This window comes from Syngnathoides biaculeatus, chromosome 12 (genome assembly GCF_019802595.1).
Source record: "Syngnathoides biaculeatus isolate LvHL_M chromosome 12, ASM1980259v1, whole genome shotgun sequence".
NCBI classification, from domain to species: domain Eukaryota; kingdom Metazoa; phylum Chordata; class Actinopteri; order Syngnathiformes; family Syngnathidae; genus Syngnathoides; species Syngnathoides biaculeatus.
The window spans coordinates 27,669,029-27,685,794 of NC_084651.1; the positions used below are offsets into that span (position 1 = coordinate 27,669,029).

At 43.0% G+C, this 16,766-nt stretch overlaps 1 protein-coding gene across 1 annotated transcript; it reads left to right on the forward strand.

Annotated features, from left to right (window-relative positions):
• The first annotated feature begins 3,723 nt into the window (after positions 1-3,723).
• calhm3 (calcium homeostasis modulator 3) lies at positions 3,724-13,979 on the forward strand. Its single transcript, XM_061837486.1, has 4 exons — positions 3,724-4,010; positions 8,011-8,138; positions 13,077-13,204; positions 13,545-13,979. Exons 1-4 carry the CDS (start codon positions 3,724-3,726, stop codon positions 13,977-13,979), a joined length of 978 nt encoding a protein of 325 aa, XP_061693470.1.
• Positions 13,980-16,766: the final 2,787 nt, after the last annotated feature.

The window sequence follows — 16,766 nt, forward strand, 5'->3', positions numbered from 1 at the left end:
TGTGAAACGCACTTCACAACCAGCTAAACAACATGCTAAGCCATTGTAGTCCTTAACATTTGCAGTGCATACCTTAACAAAAACGGGCACATTGTAACCTCTCTGATGTTGCTGTCCCAAACTGACTATGCCCATACACAGATTGTCACCAAACTGATACAGGACATGCTACGTGAAATCTCTTCATCCAAACCAGCTTATTAATTGGTAGAATTCCTCCATACCTCATACGCCTGAGCTTTGTTGAAAGCATCCTTGCTAAAGCTCTAGCAAGCCCCATTACGCCCAAGGTTGTTGGCAATCATAATATCCATCCATCCATCCATCCATCCATTTTATTAGCCGCTTATCCTCACGAGGGTTGCGGGAGTGCTGAAGCCTATCTCAGTTGTCACGGGCAGGAGGCAGAGTAGACCCTGAACTGGTTGCCAGCCAATTGCAGGGCCTAATCATAATAGCAATCCTGATTTGTATCTGGCACCAAATTTGCATGTGCACCCTCACAAAAGCCATGCATTACCTGCATCCCAGTAAGTCGTTCATCCGAGATGCAGCGGATGGGATTTGTGGTCTGAAGCCCATGGGGGATGGGTCATGCTGTAGCGCAGAAGCTACACCTAGCTACCAGGGTACTACTACTTGCACAGAAATTGTTGGATCCAAATGGCTAGTAAACACATTAGCCCTCAGCGCAACACTAAGTCACGACCACCACGAGTCGACTCACCCTGCCAGATGAAACTATGTGGCTCGACTTCCCCAAAGATACTATTTTCCATCCTGAGGACATCGCCCTCGATCACCTGCCAGCCGAAAATTATGAGAGCGAAATTGAGATTTTTCACTTTTCCATAAAATACAAATTGGAAGTCAACCCTGAAATGCTGAAACAGATTTAATTTAAAGGAACTCAGGCGAATATCACAAACATTGACAACACCCAACATGCTATCAGTACTGGGGCCGGAATGCCCAAGCTCCCGCTCATACACCCCTGGTCTGGAGCAGACAACGTCTTAGTTACCTCGGTCAGCCTCACTTACTCCATGACTTTTGGCATCGTCTACCTGGTCTATCGAAAGACCTGGGAACCTACTGGGCCGTCCGACCCAGTGCTCAAGTGTGCGACACAAAATTTTCCATGGGAAAAGAATGACAGAACTCGACTAACTAAGTCGACTAACACCATACAGATAGGGAAGGAAGTCCTCCTCGACCTAAACTGCCCACCTGACCTCTCCACCCCATTTTTAATCTAGACTAGGATTCAGCTCTCTCCAAGTTTAGAGACTCCACTTGGCACTTTCCCTCTCCTCGATCGATGCGTCAGGTTCAACATCTGACCACTATACCCCTATGTGCTAAGTTGAAGCATGTTTCTTGTTTTGTTTGTTGTTTTTCCCTTTTCTGTCTTCCTCCAAGGTTTATGAGATTGATGAAAATTAATAGGTTTCTCATCATTTTTCCAGTGTTGTGCACAGAAAACAAGTGACGTGGTGCCCCATAATTTCAAAATTACATTTAAAATGCATAAAAAATTAAGACAAACCAGAATTGACACGGGCGTGCCTCCTGGTAACTTTACCCATTCCAAACTAATTGTTGTGTTCTATATTTTGGTTATTTAGTTTCTACATGTCTGTGTTCCATGTCTTGTGGGCTCATTTGTAGCTGTGTCCAGCTGTCCTCGTGAACTTCCTACGTAGTGTTGAACAATCAGTTGCCTCCAGCCACTCCTGTCTTGTCCAGGTGTTCCTCATTGTTTCGTCCCTGTGCACTTTGCCCCTCTCGTGTCCACTCCTATCAAGCTTCGATGGTAGCAGGTTGAGGAGGTATCTTCAGACCCCAAGCCGCTTCTTGCTCATGCCTCAGTGGAGACTGACACCAAACTGGCTATTACTCATGCCCCGGCAGAGACTGACATTGAGATGGCTCTTGCTCATTTCTTAGCGGCACATGACCCCAAGTCGCCTCGGTGCTCGACGGACAGCAGCCGCCGCCTCTTGACCATGCCTCGGTGGTGCTCGACTGCCAGAAGCCGCCACTTGACCATGCCTTGGTGGTGCTCAACCAGCAGTAGCTCCTCCCTCTTGACCATAGCTCAGCAGTGCTTCATTCACAGCTGTCACCTGCTCCTGTTTGGTTCCTGCTTTGCCATTGGAACCCTCCTCATGGACGTCTGTCTGAGTGGCCCGAAAGGGAGTCTAGTGCTTGGCGTCCTAGCCGATCACCTGAACTGCTCAGCCAAGCTCCGCGCTTTAGGTGGCCTGGACGGCCACCGGAAAGACTTGGGTGGGTATTGTGCTGTCCTCTGGGACCCCTTCTCCCCGCCTCTGGTTTGTGGTTTTTTTTTTTTTTTTTGTCCCGTCTGAGAACTGTGCTTTGGGATCGGATTCTGTCACAGGAGTGGCCAGGCCACTGCCCTGCGTGCAGCTGCCTCCGGCACCAGTTCCTCACCTGTGCCTCAGTGTCTCTAATTATAGCATGTGTTCAAGCATTGTGTGTTGGATGGGGAGTTGCCAGTTCGTTGTTTGAGACTGCATTAGTCTGTGTGAGTATACAAGCTTTGTCTCGTTGTCAAGGTCACCATTCCTGTGCTACAACAACAAAGTTTAGTTGAGCCTTATTTTTACCTAGTAGTTATCCAACCTCGTTTTCATGTTTTTTGGACCTTGTCTTGTGCCGTGTGTTTTTGTGCTTTTGCCTTTTTTGGTCTGCTTTCCTGAGTAAGACCTGAGCCTGGATTAAAACCCACCTTCGACATCATGTCGCTCCGTCAGAGTCCAACCCCATGTCCCTTGCTCGTGACGGCATCTATTTATTTATTTATTTATCTATTTATTTTTAATTCACTTCAGATGTACAGGTCATGACTCATGGGTAATATTAATAAAGTTTTGAAAGGTCTGACTATATCCTCTGTACATACAGTAGTGTACAATGCTGTATGCAGAAACCAAAACAGGTACAGTACAGAACTTCTCTTGCAGGTCTTTTTCGTTGTTACCTTATATATCAGAATCAAAATCATTTTATTTGCCCAGGTATGTCAAAAACATGCACAGACTTTGTCACCGGTATTTGGAGCCGCTCTTGTATGACAACAGACAGTGACAGCAAATACTTTTGAGACATAAAAACACATTCACTGAGCAGTAAAAGGATACCTGAGTTGTAGTAATACTGGTACATTTTGTTTTGGGTTTTTTTGGCAATTTTTCAAAAAAATGACGGAAGTTTTTAATCACTATGAGAATATTATTCTGGGTACAAATGGTACAAAGAAATGAATGAATTCTGCCGTGCTAATTGATAAATATTTATGAAATGTTGTTGAAAAAGCGAAATGAACTATTGGGTGATATACTATAGTTGTCACATAGCTGAGTCTTTAACTGCAGTGTAGCAGATGGTAACCAACTTTGAAGAGAAAATAGGCAAATTAAAGCATGACTGCATCTAGCCCAGGGTGTGGTTACGCTGTTAAGGTGTCAGGTGATTCATGTGTACCTCCTTCCTGGCATGCTGCAGAAAGGGCTTCATAACCGGTATCGCTGCACACTGAGCGGAACGTGTTTATTTTTGATAGGTTCAGGAAATATTGGCACACATTTGTTTTATTTTTATTTGAAATAATTATATGCAGTATCACCCCAAGGGCTAGTGTCATCATCTTGTAAAGCTCCAACTGATTGTTGTTTGAACTTATCTTCTCTTGAATTTATGGAGCGTGTGAAGTTAATTTTGCAGCATTTTCAATCCAACTCTGAATCAATCTCCAATGGAATTTGTATCCTCCTCGCCTTGGTTAGTGTCAAACTTTACACCAGCTTTGACTTCAACTGTCCGTGCCTTCCTCAGTACAACAGACTGTACTCTTTGGGAGTGATGGTTGTTCCACCGATTATCCTTTTCGTCCTGGGTGTCCTGGTCAATCGACACACAGGTGTCATGATGGACGAGTTGATAAGACCTGGTGGAAAACGGTCTAAAAATACAGCTGTGGTGACGTAAGTTCGCTTTTTTATTCATTATTCATCCATTCATCCATCTTCTGGACCTTATCTTTACTATGGTGGCCCGGTGCGCTGGAGCCTATCCCAGATAATTATGTGGGAGATTTGGGTACACGCTGAACTGCTGTTAGCCAATTGCAAAGGCATTTCATTCATCAGTAACTGAAATGAAGTATGTAAGTAGTAAATGAAATGTAACGCGAGACAAGCCCTTTTTAATTTTAGGTCACTGGGTAATAAATCAATTTTGATTAACTACAACCTATGAACTGGACTTTTTGTTTTTAAATGAAATGCGGTCAACAGAAAGTAACTGTAGTAGCATTTCAAATGAGGTAGCACAAGCAAATTTTAATTCTTTGAACAAGTGTCGAATAGGGAAAAAAGGTGGTCGTATTGCTGTTATTTTTTAGTCATTATTTCAGTGTAAAGATATTATACTGAGGAATTTTAGTGCTTTTGAATATCTGTTTTTTAGTTAAAGGTGACCCAAATATTGTTGTGATAGTTTATTGACCTCCAAGGTATAATAGAGCATGTATAGATTTTTTGGAGAACTGCTGTCAATTATTTGTACTGATTGCAACTATTTTGTCATAATAGGAGACATTAGCATTCATGTTGACAACATTATGGAACTAAAATACAAAGAACTCTTTGCCATCGTAGACACATTTGACCTCTGTCAACATATCGAGTCCAACTCACACTCAAGGTCACATCTTAGACCTGGTCATCTCGAACGATGTTGAAATCCTATCACTTGACATTAAGGATATGGCTATTTCTGGCCATTTCTGTATATTTAACTACAGATTCTTCCAAAAACTCAGACAACTTCCGTGTCTATTAAGAAATGGTACATAAATAAGAGGACTGCCACTAAGTTTACTGAGACTGTGGCTGTCCCACAGACTGTGAATGCTGAGACAGTTGATGACCTTTTGGACAATTTCGCCTCAAAAATCACAAATACAATGAAGGCTGTTGCTCCAGTTAAAACTAAGACCATCTTGAGTCGACCTAAAACACCAATGATGGTCAAGAGATCTAAATCAAAGTGTAGGAAAGCCGAACACAAGTGGAGAAAAACTCCAAATTGACTATGACCTCTACAGACAGCGTCATCGTAATTTTAACCAAGTTAGTCAGGGCTAGACAGCAACACTGATGAAATTGCCAGTAAGAACCTCAACAATACTTGTACTCTGTTTGGTGTGGTTGACAAGATCACAACCCCCTGAATCAGAAAGCTCCAGAAGTCAAAGCAGCCAATAAATGCAATGAGTATGCCTGTTATTTGGTGAAAAAATACAATCCACCACGTTAAATATTAGCACAAATCAGCAAAATGATACACTGATACTACATCTTAAAGGAAAAGGGAAAGCTATATGAACATGTCAGAATTTGATACAGTTGACCAAAAAAACTGTAGTAAAAACTGTTCAGCGGCTGACTTTGACTTTCTTGACTCAATACCATCTGGCTTTTTCAAAACTATTGTGAAATTGCTGTGATCTGATTTGCAGTAAATAATCAACTCAATACAGTCTGGTAAGTTTCCTAAAGCTCTTTAAGTAAGCTGCTCTTAAGCCCCTTCTAACAAAACAGAGCACTGGATGATTCCATGTTAGTAAGCTATGCACCCATCTCTAATCGTCCTTTCATTGCCTAGATTTTTCATTCAATTCAATTTTTCAATATTTAATCAACTCAGCAGTTTCTTTGATTTAAATTTTCCATCGGGTTTCCAAACTTATCACAGTACAGAATCTGCTCTTACCAAAGTGCTAAATGATATAACATTGAATACTGACTCAGGAAAGTTGTCAATTTTGATCTTGTTGGTTCTCAGTGTGGCTTTTGATACCATAGATCACAATATGCTGCTCATCAGGTTGGAAAGGTGGGTAGGACTAAATGGAATAGCTATGCAGACGACACACAGTTATATGTAGCAGTGTCTGCAAATGACTGAAGTTCAATTGAAGTGTCGTGCCACTCTAAAGCAGATACGGTGAAGAAAATAAGTATTTGAAACCCCTGCTATATTGCAAGTTCTCCCACTTAGAAATCATGGAGGGGTCTGAAATTTTCCTCGTAGGTGCATGTCCACTGTGAGAGAGATAATCTAAAAAGAAAAATCCAGAAATCACAATGCATGATTTTGTTAAACAAATTATTTGTGATACAGCTGCAAATAAGTTTTTGAACACCTATCAGCTAGAATTCTGACCCTCAAAGACCTGTTACTCCGCCTTTAAAAGTCCACCTCCACTCCATGTATTATCCTGAATCAAATGCACCTGTGTGAGGTCGTTAGCTGCATAAAGACACCTGTCCACCCCATACAATCAGTAAGACTCAAACTTGTAACATGGCCAAGACAAAAGAGACAAAATTGTACAACTCCACTCGGCTGGAAAGGGCTACGGAGATTGCCAGGCAGCTTGGTTAAAAAATGTCCACTGTTGGAGCAATCATTACAAAATGGAAGAAGCTAAACATGATGGTCAATCTCAATCGGAGTCGAGCCCAATGCAAGATATCACTTCGTGGGGGCTCAATGATCCTCAGAAAGATGACCTGAAAAGAGGATGGGACCACCGTTTCCAAGGTGACTGGTAATACACAAAGATGTCATGGTTTGAAATCATACATAGCATGGAAGGTTCCCCTGCTGAAACCAGCACATGTCAAGGCCCATCTTAAGTTTGCCAATGACCATTTGGGTGATACAGAGGAGTCATGGGAGAAAGTTTTGAGGTCAGATGAGACTAAAATTGAACTTTTTGGTAGTAATTCCATGAACTGTGTTTGGAGGAAGACGAAAGATTAGTTCCATCCCAAGATCACGATCTCTACTGTGAAGCATGGGGGTGGTAGCATCATGCTTTGGTGGTGTTTTTCTGCACATGGGCAGGATGACTGCACTGTATTAAGGAGAGGATGACTGTGGCCATGTATTGTGAGATTTTGGGGAACAACCTCTTTCCCTCAGTCAGAGCATTGAAGAAGGATCGTGGGTGGGTTTTTCAACATCACAATGACCCAAAGCACACAGCCAGGAAAACCAAGGAGTGGCTCCGTAAGAAGCATACCAAGGTTCAGGAGTGGCTGAGCCAGTCTCCTGACCTAAACCCAATAGAAAATCTTTGGCGGGAGCTGAAAATCTGTGTTTCTCAGCTACAGCCCAGCAACCTGTCTGACCTACAGAACTCTGTGGAGGAGTGGTCCAAAATCCCTCCTGCAGTGTGTGCAAACCTGGTGAACAACTACAGGAAACCTTTGACCTCTGTAATTGCAAACAAAGGCTACTTTACCGACTATTAACATTGGTTTTCTCTGGTGTTCAAATACTTATTTACAGCTGTATCACACAAATAAATAGTTCAAAAAGTCATACATTGTGATTTCTGGATTATTCTTTTAAGATTATCTCTCTCACAGTGCACATGCACCTCCAATGAAAATTTCAAACCCCTCCATGATTTCTAAGTGGGAGAACTTGCAATGTAGCATGGTGTTGAAATACATATTTTCTTCTCTGTAAATAACGGAATGAGCCAAAATTCCCTTCAATTAAACCACAACAAAATAGTTTTTGACAATAATGAAAAAATTACTTCTGTTCATAAATACCAGGACTTACTATCTTTAAAAAGAAAAGGCCAAGTCCGAAACATTGGTTGTCTGATAGATTCCGACCTGATCTTCAACAGTTAGTGGATATCAAATCAATTCCTAAAGCTGCCTTTTACCATCTGAAGAAATTATCGAGAGTAAAAGCTTGCATGTGTCAAGCAGACCAGGAGTAGCTCATCCATGCTTTATCTCAAGTAGACTTGACTATTGTAATGGTCTTCTGACTGGATTTCCCAAAGAGAGCATTTAACTGCTGCAACTTATTCACAATGCACAAGCTCAGGTTCTGACCAGAACAAAGAGGTCAGAGCAAGGAAATAAATACAGTATTCATCTCTTTCTGCAGATATTTATTCTCAGCCATGGTCCAGCGGGCCCTACTTGCACCAGTGGTATGGATCCTAGTCACTTTACTGGATGGAAAAATTTTCATCTGTGCCTTCAGTGTGACTGTCGATCCTGTACTATTCTCAGGTAATGCTCTGTGGTGAGCCCTGCGAACTGTACTGTATACACAGTTGGGGTGCACCAAATATTCAGTCAGCAAAACTTTTCTGAAAAGTTGCTTTTGAGCCATTTTCAGCCAAAAGAGTTGTCACTGAAACAACACAACTGCAATAGGATGTTGTGATAAGCCTGGAAGCAAAAACTGGTGATCTTGTGGTTGTATACTATAACGTGACTAAACATGATGTGAAACTGTCCATACCTCCATCTTCTTAGCCGCTTATCCTCACACGGGTCGCGGGAGTGCTGGAGCCTATCCCAGTTGTCAACGGGCAGGAGGCAGGGTATACCCTGAACTGGTTGCCAGCCAATCGCAGGGCATGTGAAGACAGACAACAGTCACTCACAATCACATCTTGGGGCAATTTTGAGTGCCCAATTAACGTTGCATGTTTTTGGGATGTAGGAGGAAACCGGAGTGCCCAGAGAAAACCCATGCAAGCATGGGGAGAACATGCAAACTCCACACAGGCGGGGCCGGGATCAAACCCTTGACCCTCCACCGTGCTGCCTAATGTGGAGCTGTTGAAGCTAAAGTTTGCGTCGCATCTCGTGTCAACCCATCATAGGTCACTGAATACTGACAGGTATCGTAATTACAAAGGAGCATGAGTAGTAATTAACAGGAGGAGGCATGCTAATTGATATATTATCATGAAATGTACCATATTTTCTGGATGTGCCGTGAACCCCATGGCCTTTTTTCTGATGTGGAAAAAATTTTACGCTAGCGGCTATGAGTTTAACCGTTTCTGGGCAGGGGGGTTTAATATAATCGAAAATTTTAAGTCCAGAGTATCATTTTCTGAAAGTATCACATTTTTCTCTCTACAAAATTTGATTTGGTCCAGAGAGAGTTAAAAGAACTCCAAAAACTTGGTTCAAACATGGCCGTTCTCGACAATGCACTTGGTTTGGGGATATGCAGAGGCTTCAAATGTGGGGAAGAAGGAGACTTTACTCTCACTGGGCATAAAAGAAGAATGTACCTCAATTGAAAGAAAAAGATGTCGTGTAGGAGAGCAGGTCCCAAGACCAGGCAGAGGCAGATTGGAGATAATGCAGTTTACTGATCAAAAAGTAACAGAGGCAATCCTCGATGTGGCTCAGGGCGCAGGTGGAGACAGGCTTCAGCAACAAGAAGTGGACAGTGGAATGAATTTTGAAAGATTGAGGAAGCTTCAACTGGAGGTAAGTGGAGTTAATGATTTTGGTAATAGGGAAAGGCCCAATGTAATGCGGAGTGAGTTTACAAGACTCAGTCTGAAGTGGGAGGCCCTGGGAGGAAAACTCGACAGACTGTATTTGGGGCTAAGAGTGTTGATCCATGAGCTGTTTGTTCTGAGCCAGAGATTGGCTCATTGCCACTCGAACTTCCTTCCACACGCCCTGAACTCTTCTGTAAATTGTCTTGAATTCCTGAAGGATGAAGAGTGGGGGTTGGAAACCATAGCAAGCCATGAACGAGACATATCGGTGGCAGAGCTGGGGAGGGAATTGTGTCTTCAACCCATAAACGGAATGTGTTCCAAGAGGATGGGTTGCGTGCAGCAACAAAAGGGAGAGCTGAGTCCAAGGACTGGCTTACTCACTCCTTTGGGTGTCAGTCTACGGATAGTACCCCGAAAACAAGTTGCCGCTGTGCCCACTGCTTTGCAGAATTCCCTCGAGACCTGAGAAGAGAAGTAAGGACCTCTATTGGAAACAATATCGATGGGTATTCCACGGACTCTCAACCCATCCTTGAGCAGGAGGTTAATAGTTTCCAGAGCAGATGGGAGCTTCGAGAGGGACGCCTAGTAAACATACTGTATTTGGAACAGCATTCACTGATGCTGAGATAACAGTGTTACCTTCTGAGGGAGGCAAGCCTGTAATGAAGACCATGGCGATGTGAGACCGGTGGCAGCTAGGAATTGGCAAGGGGTGCACCAGACAGGCTGTGGGGGTGATGTGAAGATTTTGCTCGAGTGCAGATGGAACAGACTTGGACAACTTCATCTGTGTATCTGATAAAACCTGGCCACCAGAAGTGCTGTTGAAGGAACTGGGTTGTCTGAAAGATGCCAGGGGGACAGGTTAGCTTTGAACCATGGGCCTACTGGAGGACGTTCCAATGTGTGGAGTCGGGCACACACAGGCCGTCAGAAGGACCGGTCTTGGGATCTAGTTGGTTCTGTGGGTTTCCTTGACCACCTGATTAATTTCCCACGTGACTGCACCAATGAAACAGGAGACTAGAAGAACGGGTTTGGGGTCGACTGCTCTGGAGGAGGGTGAGTGGATAGGGGAGAAGGCATCTGCTTTGGCGTTCCGGGGTCCTGGATGGAAGGAGAGAGTGAAGTTGAACCATTCGAAAAATAGCACCCAGAGGGCTTGTCAGCGCTTAAGTTGTTTAGCTGAACGGAGCTAAGAGAATCCTGTAGTCAGTCCAAATGATGAAGGGTGTAATTTCGTATTTTTGTAAATTTCAGCCTCTACATTCTGCCACAAGCTAGTATGAGCAGAGTACTGCTAATATTCACTAGACAAGGAAAACAAAATTGAGGAAAAACATCCAGACTCACCCCTCATTCTATGAGGTATTAACAAAGCTAAACTCAACCAAGACCTCCCTAACCACAAGGAGCACATAGAATGTCTGACCAGGGAAAATAACACTTTAGACCACTGCTGTACCACGGTAAATAACACATTCTGTGCCATTCTCCTCACTGTTCTAGGTTCCTCAAATTATTGCTTAATCTACTTAATACCTACATACAAGCAAGAACTTCAGTGTGCGAAAGAAGACTTTGGTAAAATCAGTGAACTGTTTTGACTGCACAGACTTGAGTGTCTTTGAAAATTTAGCTAGCAGCCTGGACAAATATGTGGATGCCGTTACATCATTTGTCAGTTTCTATGAAGAGGTGTGGGTACCAACAAAAACTTTTCACACAATCACAATGACAACCTCTGGTTCACTGCCAAACATAGGCACCTTTGGTAATCAGTTTGGCATGGATTACAATTGCTCACTAATTACAAGCAACGTTCGCCACCGGTAGAAAACGAGGGGGCTTGCCGAAGACCTAAATAGCTTTAACTGCACATTCAAAATAGACACTTCCACACCATCAACCCACCAAGCCGCACCACCTTTGACTCAACTGTTTAACATTCATGAAAGGGACATTAGATCTTCAAACAACCAAAGATTAACAAAGCAGTTGGCCCGGACCCTGTGTCCCCATCCAGCCCCAGTCTGCGCAGACCAACTTCCTCCAGTCATCACACAGATCTTCACCGGGTCTCTAGAACTGTGCAAAATACCTGCTTCAAATGTTCCACCATCATCCCGCTCCCCAAGAAACCTGCAATATCGAGTCTGAATGACTAGAGGCCTGTTGCACTGACATTGGTGGTCATCTTTGAAGGTCTTGTGCTGGACCGCCTCAAGAGGGTCGCAGGTCCCCAGCTGGACCCACTGTGGTTTTCCTACCAAGCTAACAGGTCTGAGGATGACGCAGTAAACATGGGTCTGCGCTTCATCCTTGAACACCTCAACAGCGTGAGAACCTATGTGAGGATCCTGTTCATGGACTTCAGTACTGTGTTCAACACCATCATTGCCAAACTCCTCTCTTCCAAGCTTCTCCGGCTAAGTGTCTTGTCTGCCAGTGGATCTACAACTTCGTGATCGGCATGACAGAGTAATTGAGGCTGGGGACACCATCTCATCCATACGCACCATCATCCTCAGGGCACCCAAGGTTATCCTCTCCCCGCTGGTCTTCTTGCTCTACACAAATGTCTGCGCCTCAATGCAACCAACAGGCAAACTGGTGAACTTCGCAGATGACATCACAGTCATTAAGCTCTAAATTCTGCGTATTGACAAGAAGTGGAGAGACTTGAGCTTTGGTGTGGCCGACACAATTTGGAGCTGAATCCACTAAAAACCCTAGAGATTATTTTTTTACTTCAGGAGGCACCCTTCACCACAGCTGCCCCTCACGCTGTCCAGCTGTCTTGCGTGTCGAGACCTTCAAGTTCCAGGAGTTACAGTCTCACAGGACCTGAAGTAGGAGACAAACATCGTAGCCATCCTCAAAAAAGCCCAGAAATGGATGTACTTCCTGCGGCTTCTGAGGAAGAATGGAACTGCCACAAGAGCTGCAGAGTTTTACACTGCAGTTATCGAATTAGTAGTGTCTACCTCCATCGCAGTCTGGTTTGGGGCTACCACAATAAAGGACAAATTCCAACTGCAACGGACATTAAAAAATGCTGAACGGATTGTTGGCACCACCCTACTCAGCCTTGAGGACTTGCACACCATCTGAACACGGACAAGAGCAGGCAGGATCCTATCGGACCCTGGACATCCTGGACATCAACTCTTCCAAATCCTTCTCTCGGGTAGGTGTTACCGGGCAATGCAAACCAAAACTTGCAGACATTTCAACAGCTTTTTCCCTCTTGCACTTAAATTCTTGAAAAGCTATCATACAATTCCACTGTAACGTGCTGCCAGTTTTCTGCCTTCAGTTTATCACATCCTGCAGGGCCAATTAGTATTATATATTTTAGACTATTGCACAACTCGTCACTTTAAACTGCATGCACTCCTTGAAGTCTTGACACCATTTGCACAATGTTCATTGCACTGGACTATCACTCTGATGGGCATTGTGACTGCTCTAAATGCTAGAAAAACTCTGCATCCTTTGGACAACTTTGAGTTAAAAAAAAAAATGCTGTCAATTGACTGATTGCCCGCAGTTGTACTCAACATTTATGTTGTACTAGGGCTCAAACTACTAGAGAGAAATTCCTTGAGTGTTGTTTCAACATGTCGCTTAAACATAGTGTTCTTATCTGTTGTATATGATGCATATTAATTGAGTTGTCATTCCTTAGGTTTGCCCAACAACACTGGATTGGATGTGATCAAAATCATGGCTAAAGTGCCCTGCAAGGAGGATGTCATCTTCATTAATAGCTCTTTCCACAAAGCAGTGGCTCGTTATGTTCGCTGCTATTCACAAGTAACCAAAAGCATACCCATCTCATACCCATATCTTTTCTTTTCAACCCAACAAGTATTTGGGTGTGAATGCTGAGAAATGTTACAGAGTCAAAATGTCAAAGAAATGATAATTACTATGTCTGCATTGAAGCAAGGTTCTGGGTTGGACTCTCAGCTCTGGAATTTTTGTTTAGAGTTTGCATGTTCTCTTGCCTTTAGCTTATGTTTTTTTTTTTTTAATTCAAATTTCTGCCTCACATGGAATTGTCGACCCATTAATAGTAAAAAATTAAATGGTAAAAATGAATTGCAATCTAATTTCTTTCTACCATCGTTACTAAAATTCTATTCCTAACTAGGGAGTTGGCTGGTCCATCCTCCTTTTCCTGATTGTGCTGGGAGCATTGGGACGACTCATCAAGCCTTGTTTTGATGACCATGCCACCTTCCTGCAAACACGCTATTGGAGCAATTACCTTGATGTGGAGCAGAAACTCTTTGATGAGACATGTGTCCTCCATGCACGAGACTTTGCACGGACATGTGTGGTGCAGTTCTTTGAAGACATGAGGGAAGATGTTGAATTAAGTCCCCCACATCCTCAATCCATTAAACATTTTAAGGAAAAGGGGGAAGACAAAAAAGGGGAGGGACTTCATGGGATAACAAAGCAAGAGCAAGTGGACAACTTACTCAATAAATGGTATTTCGGTAAACCTGAACTGGATGTTACCAGAGCTGCCTACAGGCTGCTTTTTACCTGCAAAAAAGAAAGGGGAAATCTTTTATTCTGATGTATTGACCTCACTTTTGGGTAAAGTCCAGATGGTTGTGGGCGCCATGATGGGGGTATTCAATAACTTCTGTTTGGCCATACTGTAGAAAAGGAGGAATATTACCTGAAAACACAACTGTTAATTGATAATATTGTGTTATAGTAAAGGTCATCTTGAATGTTTTAGAGTAACAAATAGCTGCTTGTACTGTATTGCATTGCAATAACAGGGTTCGCACGTGACCCTAAAAGTCCCTAAAAACCCCTAAATTTTCAAAGGTGCATTTAGTGGCTCCTAAAAGTCCTTAAAATCCGCGAAAACCGGTCAAGCCCCTAAAAAGGCCTTACATTTAAAAAAAATCAAAGGGAGGACCTCTACCGCCAAAATTCTCCCTAAAAAATAAATTAATCTTTTATTTAAAAAAAAAAATAGCGATCCGTCTGGCGTCCAAGTCAGCCGGAAATTGTCAACGGAAGTCACCGTGTTGACAACTACTCGCCATCTTGTCGATATTCCATTGTTTCTTTCCGTGAGTAGTCGTTTCACTTCGTCTTCGTTACGACGTAGCGTAGTTCTTTCATCGATCCAACTTGTATCACGGGGAAGTGCACTGGAAAGGAGAGGAATGAATACTAGCCAAAGTAAAACAGAATATATGTGTGTCAAAGGGAGGGGTGGAGGGTGAAGAGTGGGGCTCCAGGGAGAAGAGATAGTGAGGCGACTTCAAATACTTGGGGTCAACAATGGAACCAATAGAGAGTGTGGTAATAAAGTGAAGAAAAGGGTCCAAGCAGGTTGGAACAGCTGGCGGAAGGTGTGTGGTGTGTTACAAGTATTTGAATTTTATTTATTGTATTTATTTGTGTGATACAGCTGCAAATAAGTATTTGAACACCTGAGAAAATAACCCTAACCCTAATATTTGGTAAAGTAGTTTTTGTTTGCAATTACAGAGATCAAACGTTTTTTGTAGTTGTTCACCACACCAGGTTTGCACACACTGCAGAAGGGATTTTGGCCCACTCCTCCACACAGATCTTCTCTAGATCAGACAGGTCTCTGGGCTGTCGCTGAGAAACACAGAGTTTCAGCTCCCCCCAAAGATTTTCTATTGGGTTTCGGTCTGGAGACTGGCTAGGCCACACCAGAACCTTGATATGCTTCTTACAGAGCCACTCCTTGGTTTTCCTGGCTGTGTGCTTCAGGTCATTGTCATGTTGAAAGACCCAGCCACGACCCATCTTCAATACTCTGACTGAGGGAAAGAGGTTGTTCCCCAAAATCTCACAATACATGACCGCGGTCATCGTCTCCTTAATACAGTAGATTCGTCCTGTCCCATGTGCAGAAAAACACCCCCAAAGCACGATGCTACCACTCCATGCTTCACAGTAGGGATGGTATTCTTGGGATGGAACTAATCTTTCATCTTCCTCCAAACACGGTGAGTGGAATTATGACCAAAAAGTCCCCTTTTGGTCTCATCTGACGACAAAACATTCTCCAATGACTCCTCTGTATCCTCCAAATGGTCATTGGCAAACTTAACACAGGCCCTGACATGTGCTGGTTTAAGCAGGGGAACCTTCCGTGCCAGGCATGATTTTAACGTCTCAGCGTAATACCAACAGTCACCTTGGAAACGGTGGTCCCAGCTCTCTTCAGGCCATTGACCAAGTCCTGTCGTGTTGTCCTGGGCTGATTCCTCACCTTTCTAAGGATCATTGAGACCCAACGAGGTGATATCTTGCAAGGGGCTCCACTCCAATTGAGATTGATTGTCATGTTTAGCTTTTTCCATTTTCTAATGATTGCTCCAACAGTGGACCTTTTTTGACCAAGCTGCCTGGCAATTTCTCCGTAGCCCTTTCCAGCTGCGTGGAGTTGTGCAATTTTGTCTCTGTTGTCTTTGGACAGCTCTTTGGTTTTGGGCGTGTTACAAGTTGTCTTTATGCAGCTAACGACCTCACACAGATGCATCTGACTCAAGATAATACATGGAGTGGAGGTGAACTTTTAAAGGTGGACTAATTGACCAATTAACCAGAAGTGTAGCTGATGGACAGGTGTTCAAATACTTATTTGCAGCTGTATAACACAAATAAATCATTAAAAAATCATACATTGTGATTTCTGGATTTTCTTTTTAGATTCTCTCTCTCACAGTCGACATGCACCTACGATGAAAATTTCAGACCCCTCCATGATTTATAAGTGGGAGAACTCACAATACAGAAGAGTGTTCAAATACTTATTTTCTTCGTTGTATGCCCAGCAACTGACTGACGACCAGTTCAGAATGTTGTCTGCCTATCGCCTGAAGTCAGCTGGGTTAAGCTCTTAAAATGATACAGTAAGTCGTGTTGAAAAGGGATTGATTTATTCTTTTGTCTTCTCTTTTGTTCCATTCTATGAAGAATAAGTTATGTGACACCAAATGCTTTGAATCGGTGAAGGTTTCATCTTACCTTTTTTGCATAGGTAAGAGATCCACCCCCAGGTTCTCATAGAAAGATGCAAAAAGACATTTGAAACCTAATGCAAAGGTTCTGATTTATTGTCCTGACAGTAATTGTGAATTTTATCAGATGTGAATAATCTGAATGTGCCATTGTGCCTCTGTATATCCAGAAAAGCCTTCAGCCATCAATAAACAAAAACATTTCCTACTCAATATTTTATTTTATGTAACTGCATTCACTAGATGCTAAGAAGTATTTTCCAAAACAAGTCTATATTCGCAACATTACCATTCTACAACACTCCCATTTCTGGTTCCCAGTGTGTTTTTCTTTTATTTATCTT